Source organism: Amblyomma mixtum, chromosome 1 (assembly GCF_055824585.1).
Source record: "Amblyomma mixtum isolate Tamu chromosome 1, ASM5582458v1, whole genome shotgun sequence".
Classification (NCBI taxonomy): Eukaryota; Metazoa; Arthropoda; class Arachnida; order Ixodida; family Ixodidae; genus Amblyomma; species Amblyomma mixtum.
Window position 1 is genome coordinate 1,988,190 of NC_143012.1, and position 15,500 is coordinate 2,003,689.

A 15,500-nucleotide genomic window follows, 5' to 3' on the forward strand; every position below is an offset into this window, starting at 1 on the left:
TTAGCTAGTCTTGCTCGAAATTTGAACGTGCTGCTATGTAAAAACGTTGCTACAAAGTCTGTTCCTATACAACTTAAAGGGACACTGAGGAGAGCACTATTAATATATTTTTTATAGCAAAATCCGATAGTTCGGCACGTCATGGCTTTGTTGCCACTTGGCCGGCAGCGAAAAATGCATTTATTTCTAAGAAATTTGGATTCGAAGTTGAAAAGGTTTTTCCCGCCGCTGTGATTCAAACTTGGGATTCGGCTATGACGACAGAGGACTAAGTGACGTGAAACATGACGTGACATGACGTGATGCAGACTCCGTGATTTCTGGCGGCCAGCAGTGCGGCCTAGCAGCAGCCGAAAAGAAAGCTACCGCCGGCCGCACGTTGAAGGCATCTATCGGCTATTGCGGCCGTCGCTACAGTCGCTTCGCTTACGTTTGCACCGGCGTTTTGCGAGCGTTATGATGGATCTCGTTCTCGAAGTCGTCAACGAAGTTCTCGCAAATAGACACCTTTAGCATACCGTGTACCTTGATACCGCTAGCGGAATACCGGGAGCCCGCCTAACGCCGGCGAGCAGGCGCTGATTGGTCCCGATGCTTCAGGCGAGCGCGTAGCTGCCCGGCACGTGGCGCCATCTGGCGACGTCAAGGAGATTTGTGCATGCATTGGCTGCGCCTCAGTGATTTGTGCTTCTCGTGTCCTAGCGTTGCTAGAACCATTGGTTCTAGCAACACTGTTTTGTTATATGACGTCATGACGCTTGTACTTGCGAGTTTGGCCTGTGGCGGCGATACCTGTATTTTGGTTCTTGCTCTTTTCTACGTTACAAGAGCTTTGTTGTCAGTATGAGTGGCGTTTTTGTAATCAGGAGCTGGTATTCTGTCGATACAAGCCAACTTCAATTTCTCCTCAGTGTCCCTTTAAGTCTGCAGTGAAGCACCGCCCACATTCAGCCTCCGCGCACAAAATTCCTCCGCGACAAAAAAGTAGTCCGCTGGTTTAACGTTTCTTGTCACGTAAACAGGAAGCTTATCACAAGAGAAAGAATTATGAGCTCTAGAATTTTGATGTGTGGGTTGTTTGATATAGCCAAACATTAAAAAGCTGATTTCGTTTACTGTTGCGATTGGCCAGCGGAGTAATACAAGACGCCGCGGACCGCGGCCCAGTGTTAGCAACTGCTGTTTTTTTAAGTTGTATCCTACTATAGTGCGTAAAGTCAAACTACACTGAGTACAAATAGACGTCGGCCCGTATCGTTAGTGTTGTGCGTTCTAATCACACAGAGGCCACCAGCACTGAGAACAGAGCATCATTAAGCTAGAAAACAAAAAGTAAAAAAAAAAAATGTCGTCATCACCGGCCGATTTCTAAAGTGAAATGCGTGCATTTGCACCGAATTTTTTGCGTGTATACCAGAGGCTGTGCTACAGTACGGCAGCCGGTCTTTTTCGGCAAGGCTGCCACGAGTTTGAATCGACTGGCGGGAACATTTTTAAATCTATTTTTCTTGCTGATCAAATTGGTAAATTGGTTTTTGAGGAAAGGAGATGGTGCAGGATCATATATCTCGGTGGATACCTGAACCACGCCGTAAGGGGAGGGAGAAAGGTGGGAGTGAAAGAAGGAAGAGAGAAAGGGAGGAAGATGGAAGTGGAGAGAAAGAAGTGCCGTAGTGGAGGTATTCGGATAATTCGACCACCTGGGGACCTTTCAACAGCACACGGGCGCCTTTTGCGTTCCGCCTCCATTGAAACGCGGCTGCCGCGGTCTGGTTCGAACCCGGGTACTCCGGCTCGGTAGACGAGCGCCTTAACCACTGGCGACAAGCGTCTGCGACTTCAGAAATACTCAAATTTTCACTAAGTACAATATTTAGATGGAGTTGTCGTTAGTGTCCAAGTGCGAAACCTATTTGTGTCAAATGTAGATGCCTTCTTGCAGTGCCTCTGCCATGGCTTCTAGGTCCTTCCACTGCGCCATGAGGATGTCGAAATGCCTCCTCTTTGGTCTGTTGCAAAGAGATTCCGCTGCTGCTTCCACCGTGTTAGCGCCAAAATGCAACGATATCCTCTGCCTCGTAGCGACTCCCACTGCTGTGACGACGTGGCTCCGGATTGGATGGATGGATGGATAGGAACGCCCCCTTTTAAACGGGGTGGTGGCAATTGCCACCATGCTCAGCTTTTCTTTCTTTATTTTTGTTCAACTGTGTTGTCAATTCTCATTAAGATTCGCCATCATCTTTACCTACGGTTTCCTACACTTCTTAACTTATGTCACATCTCTGCTTTTCAGCCACCAATCCTCCAATCGCTTTTTGCCAACTTCCACTGCAGATTTATTTACGTGACCATTGTTATCTTTAAGCCCTAGGGCCTCAGGAAGAGTGACCGTGCCTGCATAGACATCCGGATGGATACCATCACATTTGAGAATAAGGTGTTCAATTGTTTCCACAGATCTACCACACACTGCACATGTGTCATCTTCTTCGTTAAATTTCTTTTTGTAGCTGCGCGTTCTAAGACTTCCTGACCTGGCTTCAAAAAGTAGGGCACTGCCTCTTGAGTTATCATAGAACAATTCCTTCCTGATCTGCCTTTTCCAGTATCGATGTAGTTCTACACTATGCTTCTTTTCCATTGAATTAATCCAATTTTTAACTTCCGTGTTTTTAACCTCTTGAGAACAAACAGCGCTTACAGACAAAGGACCAGAACAAGAAGGACACACAACTGCGCTGTCGTTTAATGCTCTCTCCTGCTCCGTCCTCGTGACCGGCATACTTACTGGTTAGTTTTCTAGTTTTCTTCCGCCACTCTGAGTCAACGCTCTTCCTGTAAAAATATTTAAATACCTTAGCCGTTCTTCATATAGTATTTTGCTCTTAGCTTCCCGTGCTTCGAACGATGCCCAGTCCATATTGAAAACGTGGAGCAGCGCCATCTAGTTGCCGGGCAGCCTGGTGTCGAGAGGTCAGCTTGCGCATGCGCGTCTTGCATGCATCTCGTGCGGCGCCATGGATACAGCGTTAGGGTGATAGAAGGCTTTGTAGCCATGGAGGAAAAAAAAAACTGATGAGACAGCACGATACCAAGCGGCCAGCCTTCGCAAGCCAAGTGATCGTGAAGCCCATGGTGAAGCCGCTCCTTCCACCGTTTTTATGCGAAGCATACTAGCCGCACAACCGAGCTCTTCCTTGCTGCGCCGCGCGCGGCCGCGTAGCTACCACTTGACCTACATCGGCGCACCACGTGATATGACGTCACAACAGCTGTGAAAGCTGGGGCTCAACTCGTGCGCTCGCTTGCGGACGCGCAGCCTCCACCGGCGGCTTAACTCCCGCTCCTTCCGCTAGAGGCGCTGACGTCACAACAGCTGTGAAAGCTGGGGCTCAACTCGTGTGCTCGCTTGCGGACGCGCAGCCTCCGCCGGCGGTATGCTTCGCATCCTAGGCTTAACCATAAGCTAAGCCAGGCCATTTTTTGCTTTCCCAGTCAGTCCCTTACATGCAGCCCTCCATGGTCCCTTATATTTCAGTGTTGGTATGTTTTAGTGGGCACGTCTGCGCGGCCCGTGGCGCAGGCATATACAGCAAGGAGGTTGACCGACAGCCACTAGCCGCGCTGGTCCACTCCGCGTATGCGCGCGCGCAGCGCTCGCTACGCGCTCTTTGATCGTAGCGAGTGGCGCGAGATGGCGCCACTGTACAGATGCCACGGCGTTTGGGCTTCGCTCCCGCGGTAGCTGAGGGGTCATTATTGCCGGGAGTATGCAATTTTTGGACGACGCGGAATGCTGGGCTACGATTCTGACTTACCTATGCACGACGGGTCTTGTAGAATGATGGAGTGCAGTCGACTGGTTATACCTGCGGCATGCTGTCGAGTACTAGCTGTCGTCTGCTTTCTCAGAATTCGATCCCCATGGAATGCCTAACGCATTTTCTCCTAGGGACCAGCAGTGATTGACGTCATGCTATCAATTCGTCTGTCCTGCGTCAGCCGACGGCTCGGTTTCAACATAATTTTTTAAAGAAGCGCTGCCTGGCTCCCGTCCATGTAGCGCGCTGAAGGTTTGTGCGCATCGAGAGCAGGCATAGCGGAAGCCGCTGCGAAAGCTCCCACAGGAGCTCGCATTAGCACAATTAGATAATTGGGCGAGAAAATAATAAACGCGGACAGAGGGCAAATTGTTTATTCGCATTGGAAAACAATCTTCTCAAAACGCTCAGTAACAACACTTTTTCACTATGCTGCGCATGCCTCCCACTGCCGCCAAAACTTGCGCCACTCGTCGCGGCATTGAATCATATGACTTCGGGATGCGCTTGAAGACTGCGCCACTCGTCGCTGGTGGCCTGCCAGAGCGTGCCAGCTGTGGCGTTGCCCTGCAGCCGTCGTGCAGCTCATTTCCAGTGGCACGCCGCGGTCCTCGAGCAGGCGGGTCACTCCGGGCACGGGGCTCCAGTCGTGCAAGTACGGGCAGTATGGGAAAGGCCCACGTAAGGAAGCAGCGTACGTGTGTCGCAGTATAACGCGCTGCAGGCCGTCTTTGGTTATAGCGCCCCACACATGCACTGAGGATGCTTCTTGTGTAGCCTGCGAGGTATCTGCAGGAATAAAGAAAAAACAAGCGAGCAGGAAATTTTTACGCTGAGCAAGCTCGGCCTGCTTTAAAGAGGAAGTTCTTTTTTGCCTCATAAGTGGTTATAAGAATGAAAGACCGAAAAACTTATATAGAAAAAGGTTTTTGGTCTTGCAGTCGAGTAATAGTAATATTTGTGGCGGCATGTGAATGGGAAGGGCTTAAGGAGAATGTGTAACATCTGCCACAGAACATCACGGCATTCGTTTTGGTGTTCCGTATTTCACTCACTCGTAAAGAATTCCTAACTTTACTGCTGCCCATTGTCAGCTTTAAATTACAAAAAAAGACCGCAGAATTACACACCTGGAATTGAAAGACTCGTCGCTGCTGGTTCCATCGTGTTGAGAATGCATCGACGGGTTCGCCTGCAAATCCTTCCAGCTTTGGAAGGCCCGTCCAGCAGCTTGCCGTGCAAATTCCCGTCAGATGAAGCTTATTCTGAGCAGCGATGCGGTTTGGGAGACCGGCCGACTACCGGCAAAATCACCACACCACAAACACTGCCCAACCACCCCCACAAGTACTCGTGGCACATACGAAGCTTTCATTCCATGAGGAAATCAAGCTATATGTGGGCGTAACCCCGACGCTGGCAGCACTAGAAAAATGAGAGAGCAAGAACTTCCCTACACTACTGTAAGCAGAAAACGGTTATAGGGCACTCTGTTTTTTCACTCGAGTTCTCTCCTGGTCCTTGATAGTTATGGCCTTGCGATCTCACAAGTGGCAGGAGATGGGTACGAGCTGCATGCTGAACGAATGGCCGATTCTGAAGGAAGTCTACGCATGTATGCATAGAGCTGTCGCTGAATCTCGCCTTGCACACTGGCAACCACCGCCCTCTGAGCTTTTATGCGAAGCATACTACTTTAGCTACCACTTCAGCCCTTCACCGTGGTTATGCGCCTCCAAATCACGTGATACATGACGTCACACCACGTGACACGATGACGTCACGACAGTGGAGAAACGGGGGCCCACCTCGCGCCGTCGAGTGTTATGCCCGGGCACTAACAACGTCGAGCTTTGAACATCAAGGGCTTTATCCCCAACGACGAGTCTGTAGAGCGCCATCGTGGTGCGGCCGCAGAAGACGCCCCAGCACGGCTGCCAAGCGCGAGCAGATTTGATTTCGTGGCTGCTCAGCCGAATGCCTGTCCCGTCTGCATGGCTGGGTGGGTGCGGACAGCGACTTGTGCCTGCGGAGTTGTTCTCCACACGCTCATTGCAAAAAATGTAAAGAAAAACAAAGAATCTGGGAGATTTAACAAAAGCGCCATTATAGCATAGTTAAATTTAGCTCCTTTTGATGATTTCTGAATTTCTAAGCACGATAAAACTCAGCGCAAACGCATACAAACTCAGAACTGATCCATCACTGCCAATTCGATACTATGACCTGCATAAAGTTCAGGCTGTTCTGCCTATAGGGTTAGCTTTTGCACGAATTTATCTTTCAACAGGCCTCATTGTTTCTCTGGCAGTTGACTCTCAGGAAGCGCTTTTGACAAATATTTTGAAAAACAGCTGTTTTTGCGAGTATGTTGGATATTCACCTAGTCTAAGAAAATGAAAAAAATCACATTTTTAATGTTCGGTATCAGCATGCGATACGCCCGAGATTACAGGGTTAACAGCTCCCTTTTGTTCGGTCATGACCATTCCACAGGGGGATATATACTTCCAGCGTTTGACTTTCACACAACACAACGCACCGCATTGCAGTCGCCTGCCGATGACGATAATAAGCTCTGCACGCCACCACGCTAACTACTAACACCAGCTACAACTACTGCTACTAACACGAGCCACAAGAACGCGATAAGCGAGCGGAATTTTTTCTTCAGCTTTTATCCACAGTACCAGTTTTGCATGCAAATTTTAGAAGTCTGTATATATAATTTATTCCACTAAGGCAGCAATTACTCAATAGCCTTCACCCAAGTGCATCCACACGGCTGCAAAGGAGAACTACGCATGCTTCCGCACAAACTTCGTACTTAAAGAAAAATTCGTCCTGGTCCGGGGTTCGAACCTGAGATCACCGCCTCACCGAAGCAGTCGCTGTACCACCTGAGACAACCGAGACGGCCAACATGTGGGAGAGGGAATTTTCTTTTTTTTTGAGAACTACTAAAGTTCTGTAGAAGCTCTGTAGCATTGTTTTAGCCGTGTGGCTGCGCCTATCTTCCTTATCGGAGACCTACTCCACCTTGGGGACTCAGCCTTTTCCCGGCCCCTGCCAAGGGGCTGAGTAAGGCGGAGGAGCGAACTCTGCGACGCCTGCAGACAGGAAACAGGAACTCTTCTCTGTCCTGCCACACACTTTGATGCGAACATAGATGGGCGCTGCCTGCACTGCGGAGAGATCTGCGATATCTTTCACATGATGCGGGCATGTAATCAGAATCCTCACCTTCCCCCACACGAGAGGCATGGGAGACTGCTCTCCTCAACTGCTCCACACTGGAGTCCCAGCGGGCGCGAGGCGGGGCCTTCTGACCCCCGAACTCTGAGTATTAAAAACGTTTTTCACCACCACCACCGCCACCACTCCCGCTTCGACTGGTTGATCGATTCGTTCTCGCTCTGCCCTATGCTAGCCGTCCCTGTTAGCTCAGTTGGCAGAGCGACTGCAGCCACGATGAGATAGTTCTGCTGGGTTCGAACCAGGACGAATTTTTCTTCAGTTACCAAGTTTCTGTGAAATCTATACAGATTTCCTTTGTAACCGCACCGCTGCGCGTGGGTGGATGCTAATGATACAAACCTACCCTACCCAGGGGACACACTGGACTTTCCACGATCGCTGTTTTGTCAGGTGCATGGCACATACTTTCTCGGATTTATCCTTATACTGCATAATCGAGTGGCGTGCCAAAATGGAATACTTACATGCTCTGTCGTGTAGACGTCAGCTACACACACCAAGTCATTTAAAAGCAGTACTTGGACAGCGTGCGCTTGCAACGCAGTCAATATTGCTTCCTTCGTCTTTCAACGCGGCAGGATATACTAGGTGTATCGTCAATAACGTTCATCATCATCATCATCAGCCTGACTACACCCACTGCAGGGCAAAGGCCTCTCCTATGTCTCTTCAATTAACCCTGTCCTTTGTCAGTTGCCACCACTGTATCCCCGCAAACTTCTTAATCTACGTTTGCTTTCTCTTGAAATCCACTCCGTTAATTACCCTTAAGGACCAGCGGTTATCTTGCCTTCGCATTACATGCCCTGTCCAAGCCCATTTCTTCCTCTTGATTTCGACTAGGATGTCATTAACCCGCGTTTGTTTCCTCACCAACTCCGCCCTCTTCCGATCTCTTAACGTTACACCTATCATTTTCCTTTCCATAGCTCGCTGCGTTGTTCTAACGCAGCGAGCTATGCAAAGAGGCACCAGATGCTTCTGTGGAAGGGTCTTGCCATGGCGAGCTCCGCATACGTGTTTGAGGCCCAGCAAATCTAACTCATGCTTCCACATGAAAGAAGCCAACAGCCACAGAAACCAAGGGGCACAGGGGATTTTTTTTTATTAATTTATTTATTTTGTGGTGTTGATCAATTTAGAATATTACTGAACATGTTATCGCTTAAAGCTAATTGATTAGAAAAGCAGAAGAAAAAACAACCACTGCCGCCGGTGGGATCCGAACCCACGACCTCCGAATTACGCGTCCGGTACTCTACCTCTGAGCTACGGCGACGGCTGTCAAATCTTCTGCTTTCGGAGGTATTTATGTTTACAAGTAACCTAACCTTGAGAGTGTTCATCAGCGCCACCCACGTTCATAAGCGGCGGACGTAGAACGTCCTAAGTTACCGCAGGTGTGACGTAGAACGTCATCGAACGGAGAGGGTGGAAGCTGCGTGAGAACCCTCTTATGCTTCCTATGGAGTCAAGGCTGCCAGAACCGAGGCCCTCGCTAAGCAATTAAGCAAACAAGGGAAGGGGAATGAGGGGCTCGTTATAAATATGAAAGAAGCCAACAGCCACAGAAACCAAGGGGCACAGGGGATTTTTTTTATTAATTTATTTATTTTGTGGTGTTGATCAATTTAGAATATTACTGAACATGTTATCGCTTAAAGCTAATTGATTAGAAAAGCAGAAGAAAAAACAACCACTGCCGCCGGTGGGATCCGAACCCACGACCTCCGAATTACGCGTCCGGTGCTCTACCTCTGAGCTACGGCGACGGCTGTCAAATCTTCTGCTTTCGGAGGTATTTATGTTTACAAGTAACCTAACCTTGAGAGTGTTCATCAGCGCCACCCACGTTCATAAGCGGCGGACGTAGAACGTCCTAAGTTACCGCAGGTGTGACGTAGAACGTCATCGAACGGAGAGGGACTCAGAGGGTGGAAGCTGCGTGAGAACCCTCTTATGCTTCCTATGGAGTCAAGGCTGCCAGAACCGAGGCCCTCGCTAAGCAATTAAGCAAACAAGGGAAGGGGAATGAGGGGCTCGTTATAAATATGAAAGAAGCCAACAGCCACAGAAACCAAGGGGCACAGGGGATTTTTTTTTATTAATTTATTTATTTTGTGGTGTTGATCAATTTAGAATATTACTGAACATGTTATCGCTTAAAGCTAATTGATTAGAAAAGCAGAAGAAAAAACAACCACTGCCGCCGGTGGGATCCGAACCCACGACCTCCGAATTACGCGTCCGGTGCTCTACCTCTGAGCTACGGCGACGGCTGTCAAATCTTCTGCTTTCGGAGGTATTTATGTTTACAAGTAACCTAACCTTGAGAGTGTTCATCAGCGCCACCCATGTTCATAAGCGGCGGACGTAGAACGTCCTAAGTTACCGCAGGTGTGACGTAGAACGTCATCGAACGGAGAGGGTGGAAGCTGCGTGAGAACCCTCTTATGCTTCCACGCTTATGAACGTGGGTGGCGCTGATGAACACTCTCAAGGTTAGGTTACTTGTAAACATAAATACCTCCGAAAGCAGAAGATTTGACAGCCGTCGCCGTAGCTCAGAGGTAGAGCACCGGACGCGTAATTCGGAGGTCGTGGGTTCGGATCCCACCGGCGGCAGTGGTTGTTTTTTTCTTCTGCTTTTCTAATAAATTAGCTGTAAGCGATAACATGTTCAGTAATATTCTAAATTGATCAACACCACATTATAAATAAATTAATAAAAAAAAATCCCCTGTGCCCCTTGGTTTCTGTGGCTGTTGGCTTCTTTCATATTTATAACGAGCCCCTCATTCCCCTTCCCTTGTTTGCTTAATTGCTTAGCGAGGGCCTCGGTTCTGGCAGCCTTGACTCCATAGGAAGCATAAGAGGGTTCTCACGCAGCTTCCACCCTCTCCGTTCGATGACGTTCTACGTCACACCTGCGGTAACTTAGGACGTTCTACGTCCGCCGCTTATGAACGTGGGTGGCGCTGATGAACACTCTCAAGGTTAGGTTACTTGTAAACATAAATACCTCCGAAAGCAGAAGATTTGACAGCCGTCGCCGTAGCTCAGAGGTAGAGCACCGGACGCGTAATTCGGAGGTCGTGGGTTCGGATCCCACCGGCGGCAGTGGTTGTTTTTTCTTCTGCTTTTCTAATCAATTAGCTTTAAGCGATAACATGTTCAGTAATATTCTAAATTGATCAACACCACAAAATAAATAAATTAATAAAAAAAAATCCCCTGTGCCCCTTGGTTTCTGTGGCTGTTGGCTTCTTTCATATTTATAACGAGCCCCTCATTCCCCTTCCCTTGTTTGCTTAATTGCTTAGCGAGGGCCTCGGTTATGGCAGCCTTGACTCCATAGGAAGCATAAGAGGGTTCTCACGCAGCTTCCACCCTCTCCGTTCGATGACGTTCTACGTCACACCTGCGGTAACTTAGGACGTTCTACGTCCGCCGCTTATGAACGTGGGTGGCGCTGATGAACACTCTCAAGGTTAGGTTACTTGTAAACATAAATACCTCCGTAAGCAGAAGATTTGACAGCCGTCGCCGTAGCTCAGAGGTAGAGCACCGGACGCGTAATTCGGAGGTCGTGGGTTCGGATCCCACCGGCGGCAGTGGTTGTTTTTTCTTCTGCTTTTCTAATCAATTAGCTTTAAGCGATAACATGTTCAGTAATATTCTAAATTGATCAACACCACAAAATAAATAAATTAATAAAAAAAAATCCCCTGTGCCCCTTGGTTTCTGTGGCTGTTGGCTTCTTTCATGCTTCCACTGTTTGTTTCCGCATTTATTCCAGCAGCAGACACATTCGCTTCCGCACTGCGCAGCCATCGCCGCGTAAATCACGTACTGCGTACACGTTCAAGTTACCGAGCAATATTTAACACACAGGTCGCCTGTCCAAAAGGCAGCACATTAAAAAAACGCTGCTCGAGGCCTTAAACATCTTTCCAAGAATACCGAATGTTTCGACGAGCTGCTCTGACAGTGCCCGTCGCGGAGACGTCAGGGTTGCTCCAAGAACAAGGCAAGCACGCAAATTGGCGCAGTTTCATGCTGTTCTTTTAATGCCATTCAGCGTACAAAAATACGGCCGCCAGCTCGCGGCATCGTCCGGCGACAGCACAGGCGTCACGCCAGCGTCGAAATAGAAGAGCCTGCGACCTTGGACGAAGAGGAAAAAGAAGAAGACTTCGATCGAGGCGTGAGACGTGGTTGGCGGAACCGCACCGCGGCGCGGTTACAGGTTCGCATCGACAACAACAAACAACAGCAATGGCGACGCTAAAAACAACCACTGTATATGGAGAGAGCGCGGTCAACAATATGACGTCGCCCTGGCGGAAGAAAAACTGCTCCGCCAGACACGCACTCCGTGCCTTGTGTGTATATATACTCTTCGATGCACACAGATGCGTTTAGAAAAAAGGACGGTTTGAGTTGTACACGCACCGCCGATTCCTCTCTTGTCGGAGGGGAAAAAGGTGTGAATAGAGCAAGGAAAGGAAGGGGAACCTGCTTGCCCGATAACGCCACATGAGAGTTTCCATTCCTCCGTGCTTGGCGAGGGTCATTTCGAGGGTGATTTCAGTTCGAAGACACCGCTTGGCGATTACGTGCTATCACTGAAAAGAAGAGCACTAGGCTCTGCGCACTTCATTACCGAACTTTAGCACGTTTCCGAACAATTATTTGAGGCAGAAGTTATGAAACTTGTCGCGTGCACGCTACAACTGTGCGCGGAGAGCAGTGCACTAAAATGGCGTCTCCCAGAAGAGCGGCTGTCTGCACCCTGAACGGCGGAGCTTATAGCGGAGTTTACACGAATGCGACAGTAGCGCATCGCATTTCCTAGCGTATCTCGCGGAACCGATACGCTACTGTTTCCATGTGCCGCGCCCCTCGCCCAGTGCACGCGGCAGAGGGGCCCAGCCGCCCCCTCCTTGAGCCCAGTCTGCTTTGTTATCTGTCTGTGGGGGTAGCTACCGCAGTAAGGGGGGGGGGGGGGGGGGGCACCCTCAAACGTGTTTCCATTCACCGCGGAAGTCGACTTGCCTTTCTCGGATCTACCGCCGCTTGAGGCATTTATGCGAGGCGCTTTCCAAGCGCATTTTCGCCCTTTACATGAATGCGATGCGCTAGAAAGTTGATACGATGCGCCGCTGTCGCATTCATGTAAGCGCAGTATATGGTCCCTTACTGTCACGGCCGAGTAGGAACCACTGCAATGGTAATGCTACCTGGCAGACTGCAAGACAACCGCCCTCGCACGAGCGCATCTAGGACCATGGAAGAGAAAATTGGCCAGCCTTAGCAAGCCAATTGTTCATGAAGCCGTTCCCTCCCCTGGTTTTTCGCTCTCCGGACGAGTGCCTAGTGTCATGGGGTTCGGTACGTCTGCGCTGCCCACGGCGAGGGCGTCGACAGCAAGGAGCTTGGTCTACAGTCCCGCGCTGATCAGCGAGTGCGCGCGCGCAGCGGTGTTCACTGGGGGAGGCGACTCCGTCCTTTATACTTGTTATGGCTAGACTCCAAAGCTGGAGTCATTGGAAAATTTTAGAGTACCGCATTCTTTTTCCACGCGCCGCCATGCTTGGAGGGAATATGGCCCAATGTTGCCCGAACAACGGGCACGAAACTTATCAGGTACCTGCATGAAGCGGCGGCCGTCCAAAGCCTATGTGTCTTTCGCTAGGGACTGCACACCTTCGCGATTCACTGCTTACACAGAAATCACTCCGATGCACTGAAGCTGCCTCCGTGCTACGCAGAAGATTCGACATCACGAAGGGCAGCGCAGACGCCGCCGGGTGCGAGAGGCAGCAGCTGCCGTTCCCTTGGCGGGGACTGCGGTACTCTCACCGAATCTACCGAAGGACGCCCCCTGATGAGATTTTTTTTCTTCCATGGTTACGGCTGCTGTTTTTGTCACGTGAAGTACAGTTTCTATGCCGCACGAGAGGACTCGTGTAGGTTCTGTTGCGAATTTTGTAATAAGGCAAAGCAAACCGCGGGAACACTGCAATAAGCGCCGCCTAAATCCTCATGTGATGCTATCTGCTGTTGCCCTCGAGGTGAGTGCAGCATGTTTGCGCCCCGCCCCGCCTCGCCGAGAGTCGTGGTTTCCCATGTGTTTCCCTCTTCCTTTTCCGCTGCAAAACATTTATAGATGGAAGCCATATAGGAGAAGCACAAACCGTGCCTTCGAGGCGCGTTTGGAATGTCGAACAACGGGGTAATTAAATAGACGACACATAACGGTGATGCAGTCGTTCTCTCTCTCATTGGGCTTTGGATTCGATTCGATGTCGGCTGCTCGAGACGAACCACCGGATCTGAAACAGAGAACAAAAACAAAGGGAACAGTGAATGTTTCCGGGCTATATATTCTATCGGGAAGAGCCCCGGTGAATCTGAGCCGCTCTCAGGGCATCGTTACTGCGTAGTAGAAGATACGGAGGGAGTCTCCGCGAAGGAAATCTGACGCCCAAAAATCGCAGCAACAAAGGGGACTTTTAGTACACAGTTATCCGTATCGTCAACATCCGCCTGATTACGCGAGGGCAAAGGCGTCGCCCACGTCTCTCCAATTAACCCTGTCCTCTTGATTTCGACTAGGATGTCATTAAGCCGCGTTTGTTCCCTCACCTACTCTGCCCGCTTTCGATCCCTTAATGTTACACCTACCATTTTTCTTTCCATAGCTCGCTGCGTTACACTCCTATAGTTCGCCTCCACGTTTCTGCCCCATAGGTGAGTACCGGTACGATATATACAGCTTTTACATGCTGGTCTCTTGAGGGATGTTGGTAAACTGCCATTCATGATCTGAGAGCACCTGCCGTATGCGCTCCACTAGCTCCATTCTTATTCTCCTAGTTATTTCCCTCTCATGATCTGGATCAGCGGCCACTACCTGCCCTACCGCCTCGCTGACAGTCGTGGTTATTGGCGGCGTCACGTGTTTCTCTCTTGCTTTTCCGCTGTAAAACATGGCTCGAAAACATTTACAGATGGAAGCCATACAGGAGAAGCACCAACCATACCTTCGAGGCGCGTTTGGAATGTCCAGCGCCTCGCTAACAATTGTGAACCACTGTTCCCTTAAGAGTCTGTTGAACATTACTTTGGTTTTCTGCATGTCAGTTTTTAAATCCACCGTTTGGATCTGCCCGTCGAACTCATCGCTTTGGAGCTCATCTCCCGAGTGACTTAGCGAGGCAATGTCATCAGCGAACTCAGGTACTCTCCATCAACTCTCATTCCTATGTGTTCCTAATCCAGGCACAGGAATACCTTCTGTAAACAGACGTCACTGCCAAGAATACTTACTGATTTTACCAGCGCCGAAATGTGGTTAAAGAGAACATTTTCGTGCTTCTTAGCAGGCTTATCTACTTAAGCTCGTTGCCCAAGTGCTGTCAGCAAGTTTCAGTTTCACCGTAGCACCGGCCATTTAACGGGAGATTTGAAATGAAAAGATTGCTTTTTTTTTTTTATTCCGTCCATGTATTTCCAAAAATAGCCATGTCGGCAGAGCAACTACAGAGCACAGAGTGCAGAGTAAAGACTGGGTATCCAGATGCCTTACCACCGCGTCTGCCACTCCCGCGTTACCAAAACGCAGCCAATGAATGCATGCGGTCATTTTGTGTGCCAGCTACCCAAGGGCGTCCGCAGAATTTTTTGCAGGGGGGGGCCCGTTGGTGCCCCGGGGGGGGGGGGGGGGGGGTATGTTCGTAGCAGAAAGGCGCTATTTGCGGAGTAAATTTATTTATTTATATATAAATAAAAATTAAACAAAATGCACACACGAAAGAAAAATTACAAACAGCAAATTAAAGCGCGGCTAGGAGAGGTACATTGGAGTTTATCAACGAAGAAACAACTAAAATTAATAAAAATGCAAAAAGATGCTATATCACTTCGTGGAGAAGAGTGCTCAGTCTTGCTGCATACGGGTTCTCGACTCACCCGGATTGATGACCAGCACACAGCACAATATGTTCACAAACACGCAACTACAGTCACTCAGTCAGTCTTCCTTGAACAGCAACTGTAGGCGCCTCGGATTTTTCTGGGGGAATTGCGTAATTACACGTGTGATAAATTCACTTCTGTGCTTCATTACACGCTCTCGGTGCACACTCATCATACACATTGATTGGAAAAACTGTTGAACGCGTACGTTGAAAACAAAAGATGACTATATATACAACGAAAACTTATTTACAAGATAAATGCACGCTCGCCGCTTCATACACCTCGCTCCATCTTGCTCGCGCATCCGCACAGTCGAGCAACCGCACACACACTGCTCTCCGCTCGTCGTTTTCTCGTCCGCTGTCTTGGTTGTTCTCAGCTTCGCTGACAACCGGCCACTAAAAACACCCAAGCACAAACACAGAGGCGCGC

At 49.4% G+C, this 15,500-nt stretch overlaps 1 protein-coding gene and 1 long non-coding RNA gene across 2 annotated transcripts in view; both read right to left on the minus strand.

Moving 5' to 3' along the window:
- Positions 1–4,182: 4,182 nt before the first annotated feature.
- LOC149365229 (uncharacterized) lies at positions 4,183–8,130 on the minus strand. Its single transcript, XR_016282545.1, has 2 exons — positions 4,955–8,130; positions 4,183–4,613 (listed from the first exon to the last, which is right to left on the minus strand). It is a non-coding gene; the product is annotated as an uncharacterized LOC149365229 (long non-coding RNA).
- Positions 8,131–11,125: 2,995 nt separating this feature from the next.
- Positions 11,126–15,500, minus strand: part of LOC149365230 (phospholipid phosphatase 3-like) — a 53,814-nt gene continuing 49,439 nt past the window's right edge. Inside the window, exon 7 of the mRNA XM_089541152.1 lies at positions 11,126–13,420. Within this exon, the coding sequence (XP_089397278.1) occupies positions 13,367–13,420 (54 nt within the window). The 3' untranslated portion in view covers positions 11,126–13,366. The remainder of the gene's footprint in view (positions 13,421–15,500) is intronic.